Genomic DNA, 18004 nt, shown 5'->3' with positions numbered 1-18004 from the left:
CCCTAAATTAGTACAGGGTCCTGCACCCTTAAGTGAGGAGGTGAGCATCAGGTTTATTTGCACTTCTCTTGAATTGGGGTGGGAAGCAGTTTCCTCCCTCTCCCTGCGTTCAAGTGACAAGTGATGCTTGAATCCAAGGAGCGCTGTGAGGAGGCCAGCGGGATCATCCTGGATTTTTTGTGTGCTTTCCAGCTAAAGCTCTACGCCGCCCCCGTCTCCTCTTCTGCCACCCTGGCTGCTGTCCCTGACCTGGGAACGGGGTCACGTATCCACATGAGCTCTTGGATCCTGGCATAGGTCTTGCTGTCCACTGGATAGTTGTTTTTCTGAAACAGTTTTACATGATCCAGGTGAGGGATTGAGGGAGGCAGGTACCTGCAAAGCTTGCAGGACCAGTAAGGCTTCCCCAGCTCATCCTCAATCCCATAAAGGAGGGAGGGTGCAAGTTTCAGATGGAAAGAGAACCAGGCCCCAAAGGCTCAGCTATTCTCCCCATCCCCATCCCCAAACTCACCGCCAGTGACAGCCGCAGGAGGCCCATCGGCCCTTTGCCTCCAGGAGCCAACCTAACACTCTGCTGTTCCAAGGCGACCAGAAAGGCCTGCAAGCCCTTCTCTGTGATTTGGTTACCTGAGTTTGGACACGAGGCAAAAGATGAGAACCAAGCTCAGGATCTCCCTCCCCGTTTGGAGGGTGCTTGCTCCCGTCCCCACCCTCTCCAAGCCCATCTTGGGAACTGAATGGAGCCGGCACGGCTGGCCAAGCACTTGGCTCTGCTAAGAGCCATCTACAAATCAGGAAACGACAGCGGCTGGGTCGGCTGGTCAGGAGCCCCATGAAAGGCCTTGGCTCCCAACAAAAAGCCGCTAGGTGAGTCACCCTCTTCACCCCGCTTGGCCCAGCCCGGCCCTGCTGCTCTAGGGGAGACGTACGGATGAGGTTCAAGTAGATGAGGACCCGGTTGCCTGGCAGAAAGACTTGCCCATCCCTGTGCTCTGCTGGCTCCAGCAACGGATTCACCATCTCAGTGGGCTCTATCACCTGCCCAGGAAAACAGAAAAGCTGGTGAGGTGAAGGCACCATGTAGGAAAGATGGCAGCCATTCAACAGCTTGTTGAAGTCCTTGACTCTAGAGTAATGGGGGGGGGGTCATCTATGCTTCCTGGCAGGAACCGGCATGGCCGAAGGTCAAGGATGATGATAGTGAGGGGAGCTACAGTCCAGCAACACTGGGAAGGACATAGATGTTTCCCAGCCCTCTCCTACACTCTCTGAATGTATGGACATGTGAGGCTGGAAGGGCTGGTGTGTGGATAGGGCAGGGAAGAAACTCCCACCACCCCTGGCTACTGGCCATTATTGCTCGTGGGCTCCAAACACACAATCTGGAGGGCCACAGATGGTCCCTGTGTGAAGGAGGAGGTGAAGGATCCTTGCCTTGAGGTTTGGCTGCTTGGTGAGGGGCTGGGGCTACCAGTTTCTTCCTTGAAGAAGCCAGGTCAAGAGCTGAGCTGGACGGTGCTCAAATGAGCCTCACCTCCACTTCTATGACTTGAGCCCGTTTGTCTTTGGTGCCCGATTTTGCTCCTTTGCCGCGGGCGGCTTTCTGTTCAGCAGGAGGAGCCGCTGTAGGGGGGAAATCAAGAAGGCTGTGGTCAAGCAGCCCTTGCGAGTGCCAGTGAAGGCCTGAAAACAGTCTATAGGGAGGGGGAGGAAATGGCAGTAAAGAGGGCTTTCAGGGCACCTTTCTTGGCCTGCTTGGAGTCTTCCTTCTTGGACTGAGCTGCTGGTGTTGCTGGTGCAGCTGTTGCTGCACTGGCCTGGCCCTTGTCATCCTTCTTAGGAAGTTCCTAGAAAGAAGGGAAGGTTTGGGTTGGTTTTTTTTAATAAATAGGTAGTGCGTAGTCCCTTCCCCCACCTCTCTAAAAGTGGTTCAAATCTAGGGCTGCCATTTGTTCGTATTTTCCCGAACATTACTGGGATTTCAAAGGCGGAATTGACATCTGGGGGGAATTTCCAAAAGGCGGCACTTGGTCTTGGATCTTAGGCAAGTCAATCAAAAAAGCGCTTTTGAAAAAAAATGCTTAACAAATTTTGGGTTTTCCTAAAAAAAAAAAAAAAAAAAAAAAGCTCAAGAAAGTTTGGCGTGTCCTGGTTTTTACTTTTTGAAATATGGCAAGCCTATTCAAATCCAACCCCACATCCAGAGTCACACCTCAGCCAAACGCGCTGGTGGGACGGGAAAGAAGAAGGGGTCAGGGCTGAGATAACTGGGGAGGGGAAGGGGATGTATCCCAGACTGGGAACCCAGCCTTGCTGCTCCCTCCATCCTTCACTTACTAAGTGAATTCCACAACTAGAAGGGGAGACACAAAGCAGTAAACAAAACCAATGAGAGATAGTAAGAAAGTAGAAAAGGTTTTATATTTCACTTTGCTAATTAGAGCGGCAGAAGTGGGGGGGGGATGGTTGTCAGGGGGTTATATTTAGAGGCTGGGACAGTAGAAGGGAAGGACCGGGGGCGGGGGGATGCAGGCCCTCTCCTGGCAGAGGAAACTATGCAGCATTCAGGAGGAGGATAGGTTCATTTGTATCCTGCCTCAAGGGGGCTTTCAGGCTAAATGGCTTCCACACCAATTAGCAGAGGAGCAGAAAATGAGTTTGGCAAAGCACCTGAAGAGTCAGTGGAAGCAAAAGTGAAAAGCAGCAGCCAAGGCTAGGGAGGATCAAAGGCTCTTCCCCCGGCTCTGAGATGCTATCTGTGCAAATGGGGAGCCACCACAGAAAAGTCCTTGCACCCAACAGTCCCCAGCCTAGTCTCTGGAAGTAGAGAGGCAGAAGCCATGGGAGATAAACAGGAGGAGAATCAGCCTCCCGGCAAGAAGGAAACCCCATCTCTCCACTACCCCCTGCCTCCCTCAACCACAGTGAGGGCAAGGCCTTTCAAAACAGCATTCCTAGGGTCTCCTCATTTCAGACTGTCTCCTGGCTTGCTCCAGGGCTCTCACTTTCTCCTTCTCTTTCTCCTTCTTCTTAGTGGTGGCTTTGGTGGTCTTGGCTGTCTGGAGCTTATCGAGGGCTATGCTGCTCATGTGGCTGGAGGGGCGCTCGTTTCTCAGTTCCGCATGTCTCTGTGGCTTGAGAGAGAGGAGTGGAAAGAGTCGGCTCAGAAGAATAGCAGCCTCTTGGCAGAAATGGCCCTGTGCCAATTCCCCAGCCCAGTGGCAGCAGAGATGGATCAGGGTAGTCTCCTACTGCGCAAGCTCTGTTACTTATTGCAGGAGACTCTGAGGGAAAGGGAGAGCGAGAAAGTTGCAATGTGCGGTGCAGCCATAGAGGGAGCCTGGCTTTGGAAATGGAAGGACTGACATGCATCCTAGCAAACTGAACGCTGGTTCAGCCATTTGTGGTCCCTCTCCACCCATACTTCTGGTAAGTTTTACAGCTTTTTAAAATTTATCTAATAATAATAATAAACACTACACGAGCAACTGTGGTTCATCCTAAAATAAGCAACAAAAAGTGCAAGAACAAGAAGAAACAGTTCCAGAGATTTAGGGCTGGTGGGCAGTTTCTCTATGAGGCCATGGCAGAGGCAAGCCAAATAGCTCTGTGCACAGCCAGCTTCTGCTGCAAACTTTCAGGCCCTAGAGAGGGGGGTTCTGGAGCCCACTCATCCACCCCCCCACTTCCTCTGGCACTTCTCTCCTTCCTGCTTACCAAGCGACATCTTTCCTGGGCCTCCTTCTCCAGCAGAAGTCGCCTCCTCTCTACCACCTCCATGTGTGTGAGGGCAAATGGGCCGAGAACCTGTGGAGTGAGCAGGGCAAGGCTGTTGGGGCAGTGAAATATTCCTCCCTCCCTGGATCCACTTGCTGTTCTCCTTGCCCTGCATGCTACAGAAGGGAGGGAGGCAGCAATGTTGTCAATTAGGGCTCCTGGCCCACACATCCCATTCTCAAAAAGGGGAACCTCCTGAACTGCTTGAAGGGCCACAGCCAGACTGACCTCTGCGAGCTTCAGGGCTCCTTCATCTTTGATCTGGTTGTGCGCCAGCGACAAGGAAAGCAGCGAACGATTGAGCCGCAGGCCCTGTGCAGGAGGGGCCAGAAAGACATGGAGGAAAAAGCACAGGGGGGATTAAGTGGCCCAAGGCCAAGGGACTGGAAAGAGAGCAAGGTCACATTCTCTGGGAGAGAAGGCCCCGGGTGTTGAGCAGTCCCAGGACTGCAACAACCCTGGCCAAGTCGAGGATGCAACTCTCTGAGGCTTCCAAATACTGATGGGCAAATTCCCAATTTGTTCTGTGAGTACTGTTGGATGTGTCTACGTACACCAGTGTGATTCTAGGCAGCACTGCCAGTCCAAATGGGTTGTGAAAAGCAAGGATGCCTTCCCATTGGACTTTTCAAAACAGCAGCTGCCTCACAAGGGCTGCCCTTCTATAACAGTTGCATGTCTGTTTCAATGGGGAGTCAGCAACTGCTGATCCTATTTTCCTGCATTCCAATCCAATATGTGAGTTGCCTTTTGCCAAAAGGGCACCCTGGCCAATGGCATCTTCTGCCTAGGTCAGAGGCATGGCCAAACTTGGCCCTCCAGCTGTTTTGGGACTACAACTCCCATCATCCCTAGCTAACAGGACCAATGGTCAGGGATGATGGGAATTGTAGTCCCAAAAAACAGTTGGAGGGCCAGGTTTGGCCATGCCTGGCTAGGAGAACCAAAGAGCTTTCACTACACCAAAATTACCAACAGAGACTTTTCCAGCCACACCAAGGAAAAAGGGCAAACTGCTACTGGATCACCAAAGAGCCAGCGGTCAGCTGTAAACTGACAGTGGAACTGCACTCCTTTCCTCCATCCTGACAAACCGCTCTCTCCCATCTCTTCAGTCTTGGGATGCTATTTCTAAACCACCTCCCAGTCTGTCCCTACAGCACTCTTGCCAGAAGCTCCCACTCCTGGCTTTCTTCGGAGAAAGTCACCCTCCCTCCCCTGAACCTCCAAGAGCAGAATGTAGGCCCTGAATCCTTCGGCCTCTGCCTAGGTGCAGAGCTGCCTCAGGCCTCCTCACATCGGCGATGTAGCCAGCACCCACATCTGTGATGTGGTTATAGCTGAGGTTGATGGAGGCAAGGTTCTTGTTTGAGCCCTTGAGAGAAGAAAGCGACTGCCCAATCAGTAAGGCCGCCTCGTCATCGATCTCGTTGTTCCGGAGGGAAATGTGGGCCAAGCTGAGAGGAGAGGAAAAGAAAGAAAGAAAGGAGAGGCCACTTCTCAGCAGGACTGGGCACCCAGCTGCCCCAGAGAGGGCCTGGATTACTGCAATTGCACCCGACACATATTTTTCTGGCTCCCGTCTTGCCTTATGCCAAGTCAAACCACGGGTCCGTCTAGCTCAGTATTGTAAACACTGACTGGCAGAGTGGCTCTACAGAGTTTTAGGCAGGAATCTTTTCTCATCCCCGGGGACTGGGCCTTGGACATTCTGTGCCGCTGAGCTGTGGTCCTTCCCTTCCTGTGGGCTCTATGTGTGCTAGAGGCAAGAGACCTCCATGCACACATGCATGCACATGCCCGCACCCAGACACACACAGAGCTCAGTCTTCCACTCCCAATCTCCTCCCAGGCCTCCCCTCAGTTCTCACTTGGTCTCTTCAGCAATCAGCTTGTGGAACACTCGCTCACGCATAGGGTTTCCCTCCACGGCCAGTGTCCTGCAAGCAGAAGGAGAAGAGGTCTGCCCACCACTGTCAGGTATTTGCCCCTTTCTGTTATTCTATTGTTGATCTTATTTTTAAAAAGAAAAAATCAAGATGGTGCTTGTGGGATCAAGTAACCAGGGCATTCCTGCAGGCAGGAAGTAGGTGTCAATACTGAACACCTTCCTGTCTATGCCAGCAGCATTTGCCATCTCCTGTGAACTTGGCTGGCTAAGCCATCTCTTCTCAAAATGTGGCCCTCCAGTTGTTGTTGGGCTCCAACTCCTAGCAGCCCCAGCAGCCAGCATGACCAATGGTCAATCAAGGATCATGGATGGTGGGGGCCCAACAGCATCTCAGGGCATCAGGCTGCCCAAAGCTCCCTAGTGCCAAGGGGTCCACCTCAGCCTTGGCCCCCATTCCTACAATTCTGGCTCACTTGGGCCCCTAAAAGCCCAGCCTTCCAGCCAGTTCATCCGTCCGAGAAATGTGTTGCCCTCCTCCTTGCCTGGGCACCAGCCCTTGCTCCTGCTTGCTGCGATTAACCACCCTGTCTGCCTCTGGACTCCCAGGCTGTTGCCTCATCACTTGACAGAGGGGAGGAGACCCTGGCTGAGGCCTGACAGACCCTGATCCAAGACTTACTTGAGTGTGGAGCAGGTTGGCACAATGGAGAGGAGAGAGAGGAAGGTGACGTCTGTCAGGCCAACCTTCCAGAGCCTGAAAGGAGAGCAGAGTGGATGAAACTTGGGAATTCAGGAGAAGTATTCCCCTTTAGCCTGCAGGAGGATGTTGGGTGAACCACTAGCCTGAAAGCCATGCCCCCTGCCCCAGGACTTTGTGCCACTCACCGAATTGATTGGAGGTGGGAAAGAGCTGGCAGGCACTTGGCAAAGATACCCAGCATCTTGTCTTCGATTTTCCAGTCTGCTGACAGAGAAAAGCAGGTGGGGCTTTCGTTGGCCTTGAAGCCCCCAGCCCACCCTGCTCAGGGGGCACAAAGAGGGGAGACGGAAGGTCTGTGTGGACCAGGGAGAGGGACACCACTTCACTCACTCCGGATGAAGATCTCCTTAGTGGTTTTGGGGTCCTCATGTTCCAAATCCACCTGGACAGTGGGGCGGAAGAAGGCATACTTGCACTGGATCTGTGCAATGATGTAGGGACCCTCTCTCTCGGCCAGTGGGTCAGGCTCCTCTGTGGAGACAAGTCAGAGCTCACCAGGGTAGCAACAAGGAGGAAAGAGCCTGGCAGCATCTCTCATGGGTCCGTAAGGAACAAGACATCGTTCCAGGAGGGAAACTAAGCTGGCAACCTACAGAGCACCAAACCCTTCTGGATTCATTGACCAGACGTGGCCTCCCCTCTGCTCAGCGATAATCTTACCTGGCCTCTTCCACCTTATCTGATGTCTCTCCATCGAGCAGCTGCCTCTTTGGTCTGGCCATTCCCAAGAGGGTAACATTTTGCTCTCCCATCTGCCTGCACCCACCCACAAAGTGGAAAGGTGACTGTCACCAACCTGGTGCCCTCCACATGTTAAACTTCCATCAGCTCTAGCCAGCATGTCCATACAATGCTGGGGCTGACAGGCGCAGGGTGTGCTGGCTAAGGCTGATGGGATTTGCAGTCCAACATCATCTGGAGGCCACCATGTTGGGGAAGGCTGGTCAAGTGCATGCCTCTTCTCCTGTGAAAACGGATGTTGGAGGTATAGATAGCTTCAAGAGATGGCCATCTTTACACAGGAAGCTGAACTGTATCGAGTCAGACCTTTGAGGTCCATCTAACCCAATCCAGGCTTCACTGACCAATAATGGTTCTCTCCAGGGTTTCGGACCAGAAGACTTTCCCAGCCCTTCATGGAAGTGCCATTGGGGATTGAATCTGTGACCTCCTTTCTGCAAGGCAGATGCTCTGCCACTGAGATACTCCTTTTCCTCTAAAAATAAACTCCAGTCCTCATGGTTCTGATTGAGTTAAACGGGGACATAGGAAGCTGCCTTAAAGCCTCAGATCATCGGTCCCTCTAGCGATTACTGACTGTCAGCAGCTCTCAGGAATCTTTCCAAGCTCGACTTGGAGATGCCTGGGATGTTTATCATACTTTATGGAATTGATTGCCCCCATGCTGGTGACTGAGGCACTGTAAAAAAAAAAATAATGCTACCAAGTTCAGCATTTGAGCAAAGACACACTCGTTTGTTGTCAGAATTGTGCCACAGAGAACTAGCGACATCCAAGACATCCAAGGGGACGGTGGAGATAGCACCGAGAACTGCCTTAAACTCTCGACCCCCAACCCCAGCATTGGGCTTGATTTGTAACTCATGTGCCTCATTGTGAAGTGGGGAAATATTACAGAGGATGTAAAACCCAATGAAGTTATTGAGAGGAACGAGCACAACTCACCCTGTACAGTGAAAGAATTGGGGTGTGGCCTCAGTGTAACTTTTGGGATCTCTTGGAATCCAGCCCGGGTGCAGAGCTCCAAGAAATCCTGCTCCAGGATCCCTGTGCACTGGTATTCCTCTGTGAAGAAAGGGGAGACGCCCCGGGAGGGCTTTAGAGACACCAAGCAGCTGGTATTCAGATCCTAAGATTGTATGTGGGTGGTGGCAGCTAGTGGCTAGAGTAGAGTGGAGCTGGGATGCAATCCATGCTCAACTGTGGAACTCAACGCAAGCCACCATATATCAGCCACGCAAGATCGTCCTGAGACTGAAAACTTCCCTAGAGAGTGGCTGAGTCAAAGCAGAATGAGAGCTGGGGGGGGGGCAGAGTAGATCTTCCTACCTTCCCCATGTTCAGCCCTTCTGGCAGCATTCCTGGCTTCTTCTTCCAAGGCTGCAGCCTTGTCCTTGGCACCCCGCTCTCCTTTTTTCCCCATGGCGCCCCTCCCTCTGAAAAGGACTCTGTGAGGACAAAGAAACGAATCATGAGATTGGAGGAAGTCTAGGGTGAAGGTCCCTGAATGGGAACAAGAGCTGAAAGATGTGAGGGCTGGGGGAGGAAAATTAATGAATTCTGGGAGAAGCAGCACAGAGATTTTTTTTGTTGGGGGGGGGGTCAACAAAATCTCAAGGTCCCTGAGATTATGGCTGATTTTTTGAGATGTTGGAGATCCCTGGAGGGGAGATCTGTTAGATTCAAAATTCTATCAGAAGGCTCTCTCCTTGGCTGAACGGGGGAGGGGGTTTCTATAGCAATGGGATGGGGGTCCCTCGGGGTCCCTATGAGGGTCTGGAAACGGGACAAAGAGGGAGCATTTGACGGTCAGCCATGGGTATATGTGGGGTGGAGTCCCTAACGAGCAGAGGAGCCTCAAAGTGGGTGCTGGCGACTTATTAAGAAGGACCCTAAGGGAGATGGGGCAGGATTTGAGGGGGGGGGCTGAAGCTCTCTAAGGCGAGGCTGCGCCCACTTTTATTGGAGCAGGTGAGTCTCCCTGCCAAGGCCACGTGACGAACCCTCTTCCCACCCACCCCACCTCACCCCGCGCCTCAGAGGTAACAGCGGTATATCAGTATCGAGGTCAGCCCCCTCCCTCAACTCAGCTCAGGCCTCGCACGGCTGTGTAGGCCGCGGTCGCCGTGGCAACCAAACCCCGGCAGCAGCTAGGCGGGGAAAGAGGCAGGGCCGAGGCGGCTGCAGCGAGCCCTGTTGGCCACTAGAGGGCGCAGGAGCAGCGCCGATGGCCGAGTCAAGGCATCCCCCTCCATCCACCTGTCACCTGCTCGCCAAAGGGCGCCGCCGCCACGCCTGCAGAATGGGCACCTGTGAAGCTCCCCCAGGGTCTCTCGGGGCCCTGTAACCCCTGCAGTGGGGAGAAGAGAACTAGAAAGAGGCATATTCCCTTTCCCGCTTTCCCTGACCTCCCCTATCACCAAAAGGGCTTGATCTGGGTGCTGTTTGCTATGGCCACCCGCTGTCTGGGGAGAGGTCGTTGGGGAAGGAAACTTTTGGCGTGGGGGACGGAGCAGGAGACCCCCACTTCCCAAACCTTCCCCAAAGGGCCTGACAAGAGTACAGGTTCCCCCATCTCCCCTGTTCATACAACCTGAATGGAATGGAGGGGAAATAAATAAGGAGATAGACCATGGCTAGGGAGACTAAGGCCCGGGGGCCGGATCAGGCCCAATCACCTTTCAAATCTGGCCTGCGGGTGGTCTGGGAATCAGCATGTTTTTACATGAGTAGAATGTGTGCTTTTATTTAAAATGCATCTCTGGGTTATTTGTAGAGCATAGGAGTTTGTTCACACACCCCCCAAAAAAAATAGTTCAGCCCCCCCACAAGGTCTAAGGGACAGTGGACCAGCCCCCTGCTGAAAAAGTTTGCTGACCCCTGAGATAGACCCACACTTTCTCCCTAAAATCTTCTCTCCCCCACCCCTGGCCATCCTTTCCATTTGACCCTGCTTAGAAGCCTACACACATACACTAGCAGGGAGTGCCTAGTGCCACCCACAGATTTGTAGGAACAAAAACAAAAAAAGTGTTTTTAAAATGAGTAGTGTTATTTGTGAGGGTGGACTCAACATGCCAAAAATCAAGAGAAGTCATGCCAAAGTAATGTTTCAGTCTGCCATTTTGAATCAAAATGGTACCCAGCATCCAAATGTCAATGAAGACTGCCACCCCACCTCAGGAACCTTCATCCTGAATTTGGTGATGCTGTCTTGATTGGTGGCTGAACCTATGCCATAAAACAGGTGAAGTCATACCAAAGTAACATATCAGTCTGCCATATTGAGTCAAAATGGTGGCTGGTGTCCAAACATCAATGACAACTGCCAGTCCCACCTCAGGAACCCTGATGCCGAGTTTGGCCAAATTATATTGAGAGGTGGCCAAACCTATTGTCAAAAAGCCTGCCGGTCAGTAAATCACACCGTTCAAAGTTGGAGTTAACTCTTTATTAGCAAAAACACAATCTTCACAGACCTGGCTGAGTGTCAGGCCTAATGAGTGCAGGTCTTATTCCATGAAATCAGTTATAATGTTTGCGAGGAGGTGTCTTAAAGCAATGCAGAGAAAAGAGACATACAGAACCGCCCCCCCCCCCCAAAGTACCCACTTGGCGGAATGAACTGTGCACTTTTATTATGTAAATAACTTTTGAATGTTGTGACCTGCTTTGAGCATGGCTTACTGTGAAATGTCAGCACGCAAATAGGTGATGCTGTGTGTTTATGTAATATGCACACACATTTGCATTAGCACACTGTGGGTCTGTGCCTGTAGTGTGCAAGTGTTGTTCAGGAACCAACTCTTGTATCGGCAAACAAGGATCGTTTTGCATTATGTCTGGTTCCTGCGCCTGCTTCTAAATCTGATTTTACAATACCAGTTTATTCTAAATGCAGCTTTTAAATGCAACGTTTCTGCTTTATGTGGTGAACCGCTTTGGGACCACCCGTTTTTCAAAAGCAGATTGCAGATTTTTGGTAAATAAAAACAAACCACTAGTAGCTGTCAGCCCATCTCTCACGCTGCACCTTCTTTGCTGAGGGTAGGCCTTGGAGCACAAGAAGTTTTGCCCGGTCTGGGACAAATGCCAAGAGATTCTCTAGTACGTAAAAGAGGCAGTGAAGCAGGTAGAAAACAAGCAGTGCCTGGACAACGATTTGAAGTACCTGGACACCACCTCTCTGGAATAGATCAGCAACCCACTGGTGACAGAGTTCAAATGGCCTCCCTTTCCCCCTCTGCCTGAGTTCCTGGCTTTATACTACTCTTCCCCTCTTTTAAATGCTGCCTTTCTCTGCCCCTTGACCTCCAAAGCTGTCGCATGATTCATGAGGACCCCCCTGCGTTTGCACAACCACATAAACAGTTGAGACAGAGGACCATATACACCACCTTGAGCTGCTTAGAAAATGGTGGGATAAAAATGAAATGAAATGAAATGCAGGGGCATGGCTAGCCAAGGATCAAAATGTCTCTGATTGCCACAGGACAATAAATGCATCAAGTGGTCTTTTAAAAGTGGTTTGGCACCCAGAAATTTACAGCTCCAGTAAGGTAATGCTCAAGGTCCAAAAAGCAAAATTGTAAAACTTGATTTAAGGGAGAAAATAGTATCTGTTCTGAGGCCTCACGCAAGGCCTACTCTATAATGGCAAAGGGAGGCCTGGGGCAACAAAAAGGCGGGAAATCTGCTCTCAATATGGAGGGCGACAAGGTGTCATAGGCGCTTACATAAACTGGATCCGACAAGTGCTAGCCTCAGACTGGGCAATTGCTCTAGTCTTCTTTGAAAGATGATTTGACTCACTATTGGGAGACCTTAAGGAAATCTCCAAAACATCTAATGAAGCTATGAATACAGCCCTTGAAAATCAATCTGAAATTCAGCTGCTTCAAAAGGCAACTGACGATCTAGCACTTAAGCTAGAAGAAAAATCGGACAGAGACAGACAGAAAACATTAAATGTTGTGGTTTACCTGAAAGGGGCGGATATGGTTCCATTTCCACTGCCCTCAGTGGATTTAGAGGGGGCTCATAATGAGTCCCGACTGGGAAAAGCAGAGCAGGTGAATTCCCAAGGGACACTGTGATCCAGTTTGAGCATTGCAGGCTCACTTCAATTTCTCAGGAAGTGGTTACTAATGTTATTAAGCACCTTAGGACAGGTAAATCACTGGGACCAGATGGACAAGTGTTTCAGACTGAGCTCTCCCCATGGTTTGCAAAATTATTCCATTTAAACATTATTATACATCCGGGGGGGGGGGGGGAGTCAGTCCCACAAACATGGAAAATGTTCATTAACCCTAATTTTGAAGCCAGAAAAAGATTTCACAAAAGTGAACTCATACAGACCGATTGCACTTATAAATGCTGCCATTCAGTGTCAACAGTACTGAACTAGATGGATACCAATGGCCTGATGTGGTATAGGCAGCTTCCTTTGTTCCTCTGACGTAGGTGGGCCTTTGGCCTGCTTCTGCAACCAAACACACTCAATGTTCTCATCAGGATACATGAAGCAGGTTAACAACAACATCTCTCACTATCTGTGCTTCTGTTAGACCTGCATACATTGCTGTACAAGGATCTGCTAGTGTTCCTGCAGCAAAAGGGTGTGAGACTGGTACTAAGATGCCACAGCAAGAGGGTGCTGGAATCCTCAGACAACAAGTAGATGTTCAGCCCTGCTCATGGATGTAAGGCCCTGTGAGCCAGGCCCTGTGACCAGGACTGGGGCCTTCCTAAGTTTGTTCTGAAGAGGCAAGGCACGGCCTCACAGGTGAGGCTGATTGGTAACTCACAGCACCTGGTGGCAAGAGCTGGGAAGGGATATAAGGTTAGCATTTCCCTTCAGCTTTTTGCCACAGCAACACGTTCCCTGCCTTGGGTTCCTTGACTCCTTGATCCTCGGACCCTTGACTTCATGCCTCCTTGCTTCCTGACCCTTGGACCCTTGGCTTCCCGACTCCTGGCTTCTGGACTCCCGTTCCGGCTCCCACCCCACCATCTTGCCCCCGGTCCTGACGTCCCCAGCTGGGACTTTGATCGCCCGTGAACCGGACCGTGACAGATGAAAAGGGAGACCATAAAATCATGTTTCCTTGTTTAAAGGTTGTAAGCTAAACAAGGCAGCCCTGGCATGTTGCCTCTTCCTCCATCTTGTTTCTTTTCTCCATTCAAATGTGTGAGTCCTCTTCATCATTTCCACCTTTGAACCAGGACCTCAGATCTATGAGCACATGGCTTCAACATATTCTGAAAAGAAGATGTAAGGTTTTTACCTGCTGTTTCCTACCACCCCATTTCCCCTTTCGGTAGGAGGGAGTAGAAGATGAAGATGGTAGCGAAGGGTGCCCTTCATGGTCAAACAGATCAGATTTTGGACCAGACTTTTCTGTGTGTGGGTGTGGCATATTTATCTTCCACATTTCCCTGCTTTTTCAGTCATGCGTGTTTGTTGCTATTCTGCTGCTTGCTGCTGAGGTGTGGGTGAAGCTTGATGGGTGGATGGTGCAGTCTCCCCTATCCTGGAGCAGAGAAGCAAGATACGCAGGAGATTAGGGACTTCTGGTGAGTGGCTGATAGTCACCCACACCCGTAAGCAGTGAAGATCCAACAGGGTTGCAAGGCATTCTGGGAGTATCCTGCTCACTTCCTGCCTCTCCCTTTGAAAAGACCAGGGAGAGAGGGAAGGTCTTCTCTGTTAGCACCCCTCCTCCCCACTATTGGCTTCTTCCCATTTTGGACATCGATGGGGTGGCTGTTTTGGTTTAGACTCTCCAATGCCTTTCTTTTTCCCCTCCCCACCACAGCAAAATGTTTCCCAGTCGCCACCCTGCCTAAGACGAAGCTCCCGATGTTACTGAGCTGGAGGTGAAAATCCGGGAGGAAGCCCTTTGTCCTGTTTTGTCATCTTCCATACACCTCCCCACCCACCCATGGAGATACAGGTTCTTCCTCCCAAGGAGCCCCCTTGAGGTGCTGGCAAACATGCAGGGGGTTCTCCCCCACCTGGAAGGGGATGGCAGCCACCACAAAATGGCACAGAAAGGTGGGCCTGCGACTGCCGGCTGAGGCCATAGCTAATGGGGGAGGTGTATCTTCTCTGAGATTGCCCTCAGATTGCCCTCCCTCTGGTAGAGTTGAAGCAGATATGTGATGGGCATTTCTGACAGGGGAAAAGGGGCAAGGGTGGTATCAAGATGCCGGAGGCAAGCCTGTCCCTGTGAGAGCTCCCCATTGGGATTATTTGGGGGGGGGGGGGACAGAGGACACAGCTTGTGCCATCTCAGCCATCCTTGTCAATGGCTTCCCATCTGCAAAAAAACCAACCCTTCTGTATTGTGACAAGCTGCAACTGCAGACTAACCCACCTTCCTGATCCTGATCCAACAGTGCAAGGGAACACATCACAAGAGGATGATGGGACAGGAGCAGGGGACTCTGTGGATCCTTCTGGAAGCAGATTGTTCTTGCTTAAAACCTTTTGAGATTTAATCTGCAAGTGCTTGACTCCTAGATATATCTCCCTTTTTTCTGCCCTCCCATCTTGGTACTTCCTGGGAGTTCTCTGAGGTGCTGGGCATATAATGTGTTTTCCTGTAATTCAGGGTTTTTTCCCCTTCACAATTCTCTTTCTCCTCCCCACCCCCCACCGATGTCTCCTCTTGCTCAGAAGAGGTGGAGGGTATGAAGGATGCTTTGCCCACCTCTCTCAAAGGTTCAGCAGTGGCCCTGGATGTCTCACCCAAGATTATCTTCCAGACCATCAAGCAGCTCTCACAGAAGCTCAGCAGGCTGAAAGCAAGGAGTTGGGGGGTAGGACGGTGCTCTAGCAGGCCAAAGGAACCGGGATGTGGGAGACTTGGCATTCTATTCTACTTCCTTTTATGAAAGTTCTGACCCATCTGCACATGGCCTCAGTTGTGAGAGGCAGGTCAATGGGTTGAAATGGAGGGGGAGTATGAATCATGTGACTCTAGAGCCAGAGAGAACAAATTGGTGGAAGCTGCCTGTGTGTGTGTGTGTGTGTGTGTGTGTGTGTGTGTGTGTTGAGGGAAAGAATCAAACAAATGAGTTCAAGAAGGCACAGAGGGTGGTCTCCACTGGTGCCAATTTCCTAGCTGCTCTTCCAGAGCAAGTTATTCATGTAGGCTGAGGAAACTGAAGAGGTTTTCATTTTCATTGTGTAAGTATTGCAAGTTCTCACCTCACCCCACCCGACCCTAATCCCCATGTGCTATTCAAGAGCACCCCTCTCTGTTCACCTAGACTCAAAAACAAATACAGTAAGTTGGGTGCATCCAAGCCTAGAGTGTCAGGTATGCTCCTGTGAAAAGAGAAGTGGCTGAGAGACCCAAAGCTGGAGAAGCGAGCAAATGGAGGGGTCTTTGAAAAACCCTTGACCACCACTACCCCCCCCCCCCCAATATTGAGAGCCTTCACCTCAGTGCTGTGATGAAAAGGTGAGCAGGCAGGCACATCAGGCAGCTCCCCACCTTCAAAAATAAGTGAGGAGCTGGAGCCTGTGGAGTGGGGAGATACTCCCATTTTGAGTCAGACTGGTGGCTGTGCTGTACTTGGCAGTTGTAAAGTACCTTCCTTCTCTCTCCTTTCTAGGCCAGATGGCAGCCCTGAAGAAATTTTACACTGGGACAGAAAGGAGATTCTTCTGGTCCAAGCCACCCCTCAGAGCTCCCTCTACCCCATTCAAGCTGTTCCCACCCTGCCCCACCAAAAGCAGCAGCTCCCACCCTGCATCCCACCAAGAGAAGACGCCACTCCCACCCCTCAAGAGGAGCCACTTTCACCACCACCCCTGTTCCACACTTCCCATTCCCCTGCCAGAGCAACTGTTTGACCACCATCTCTGGCCAAGAGGAGGAGCTGGTGACACATCACCATCCTGCAAACATTCCTCCTCTCCCCCCCCCAACCTCTCCCAGGAGTTGTGGTGGCTTCAAGACCAACTATGGACATTTTGAAATAAAAATTAATAATAATAATAATAATAATAATAATAATAATAATAATAATAATAATAATAACAATAATAATAATAATAAATTTATTGGCTGCTCCATCCACCCAGGTAGGGCACTCCACACAACATCAAAACAACTATAAAAACACTAATTAAAACAATACAGTATAATACAGCAAGGAAGATTAGATGACTTTCAAAGTCCAGGCTTCCCATTCAGGGCCGAGATCGCTCTGGAGAAGAAGCTGTTCTTAAGGCGGCTCGTTCTTGTCTTCATCGTCCTGTATCTCCGTCCCGACGGCAGGAGCTCGAAGAGACAGTGACCAGGATGCGATGGATCTTTTACTATGTCCAGTGCCTTCCTATGGCACCTTGTGGCATAAATCTGCTCTAAGGTCGCGCTGCTGGACTTTAGGATCTCGGCCTGCCTTGGAAACAGGGCCCTTGGGGTTGTCTGGCCAGAGGAAGCTGAGAGGTGTTTTCTGACATTCAGTTGTAAAGGTCTATGTGCGTTTTAAGAAAATGAAATGAAATATCCCATCTGTGTAGCTTTTTCATTGTGTCAGAAATCTGTGGCTGAGCCTGAGTAGTTTCTGGGAAGCAGGCATGGTGGTGATGGCCTAGTTGGAGGCTGTTTGCAAAGTGAAGCTTTTGCCATGATTGCTTGCCCCATGCCTGACAGGCGATGACCTAGGGCCACCCCCTATGAGCTTCCTTTCCTTAAAAATATATATATATATATTGTCTCCATTTTATACTATTAAAATACATTCATATTTTTCCACAGTTTGTTCAAATAAACTGTCTACCTCCCTCCCTCCCATCTCATGGTTACCTTAATTCTTTTTTATATCATAGTATTATATACTACTAAGGGACGCGGGTGGCGCTGTGGGTAAAAGCCTCAGCGCCTAGGGCGGCGGTTCGAATCCCCGCGGCGGGGTGCGCTCCCGCTGCTCGGTCCCAGCGCCTGCCAACCTAGCAGTTCGAAAGCACATCAAAGTGCAAGTAGATAAATAGGTACCGCTTACCAGCGGGAAGGTAAACGGCGTTCCGTGTGCTGCGCTGGCTCGCCAGATGCAGCTTTGTCACGCTGGCCACGTGACCCGGAAGTGTCTCCGGACAGCGCTGGCCCCCGGCCTATAGAGTGAGATGGGCGCACAAACCCCAGAGTCTGTCAAGACTGGCCCGTACGGGCAGGGGTACCTTTACCTTTATTATATACTACTACCTCTTTGCACTTATGTCCTTTCCATTGTCAAAAATTTTAACCAATATGTATAAAGGTATATATAATCAACATTACAAGTCTTCTTAAATAAGTCCTGCCAGTGCTGTTAATGGCTTGCAATTGTCCTTCATATATTGTATAAATTTACTTCCTTTCCTGTGAAGCTGCAGGGGAACAGCTGCAGGTGGAAGAGATGGGTATTGTGCCAACCCCTTTGCTCTGAGGTCTTCTAGCACTGCTCACTCTTCCCTGTGCCACTTTTCCACTTCAAACTGTACTGCTATGAGCTGGGTCTTTCCTGGGTATCCTACCAAATACCCTCCACCACAGATCACTTGGATCGGAACAGAAGAACGTAAGACCTCTGCTGGATTCAAGCCAGTGGCCCATCTAGTCCAGCAGCCTGTTCTCACACTGGCCAGCCAGATGCCTGAGGGAAACCCTCAATACAGGATCCGAGCACAAAGAGTACTCTCCACCCCTCTGCCACTGCCCCAGTCTCCAGCAACTGGTATTCAGAAGCATTGCTCCCTCTGGCTGTGGAGACAAAGCACAGCCATTGTGACTAGGAACCATCAGTAGCCCTTACATAGACTAGGAAGAGGCAAG

At 50.8% G+C, this 18004-nt stretch overlaps 1 protein-coding gene and 1 long non-coding RNA gene across 5 annotated transcripts; one reads left to right on the top strand and one right to left on the bottom strand.

Annotated features, from left to right (window-relative positions):
• Positions 1–33: 33 nt before the first annotated feature.
• Positions 34–9388, bottom strand: LRRC71 (leucine rich repeat containing 71). Of its 4 annotated transcripts, none has more exons than XM_082202769.1 (16): positions 9259–9388; positions 8502–8620; positions 8118–8237; positions 6762–6902; positions 6557–6632; positions 6351–6425; positions 5652–5720; positions 5078–5237; positions 4009–4092; positions 3721–3810; positions 3009–3137; positions 1745–1850; positions 1538–1626; positions 933–1041; positions 515–630; positions 34–326 (listed from the first exon to the last, which is right to left on the bottom strand). In XM_082202769.1, exons 2-16 carry the CDS (start codon positions 8593–8595, stop codon positions 201–203), a joined length of 1584 nt encoding a protein of 527 aa, XP_082058895.1. In that variant the 5' UTR covers positions 8596–8620; positions 9259–9388; the 3' UTR covers positions 34–200. The 4 variants fall into 4 exon arrangements, with proteins under 4 accessions (XP_082058895.1, XP_082058896.1, XP_082058897.1 ...); XM_082202770.1 differs by lacking the exon at positions 9259–9388 and adding an exon at positions 9196–9214; XM_082202771.1 differs by lacking the exon at positions 9259–9388 and having other exon boundaries at positions 5102–5237; positions 8502–9189.
• LOC309520889 lies at positions 3144–16173 on the top strand. The gene is made up of 2 exons (XR_014214465.1): positions 3144–3432; positions 15801–16173. It is a non-coding gene; the product is annotated as an uncharacterized lncRNA (long non-coding RNA).
• The last annotated feature ends 1831 nt before the right edge of the window (positions 16174–18004 follow it).

Source organism: Podarcis vaucheri (genome assembly GCF_965113315.1).
Source record: "Podarcis vaucheri genome assembly, chromosome: 16".
In the NCBI taxonomy this organism is placed as follows: domain Eukaryota; kingdom Metazoa; phylum Chordata; class Lepidosauria; order Squamata; family Lacertidae; genus Podarcis; species Podarcis vaucheri.
Note: the sequence above shows the minus strand (reverse complement) of the source record. Positions and strands in the feature narration are given on the sequence as shown.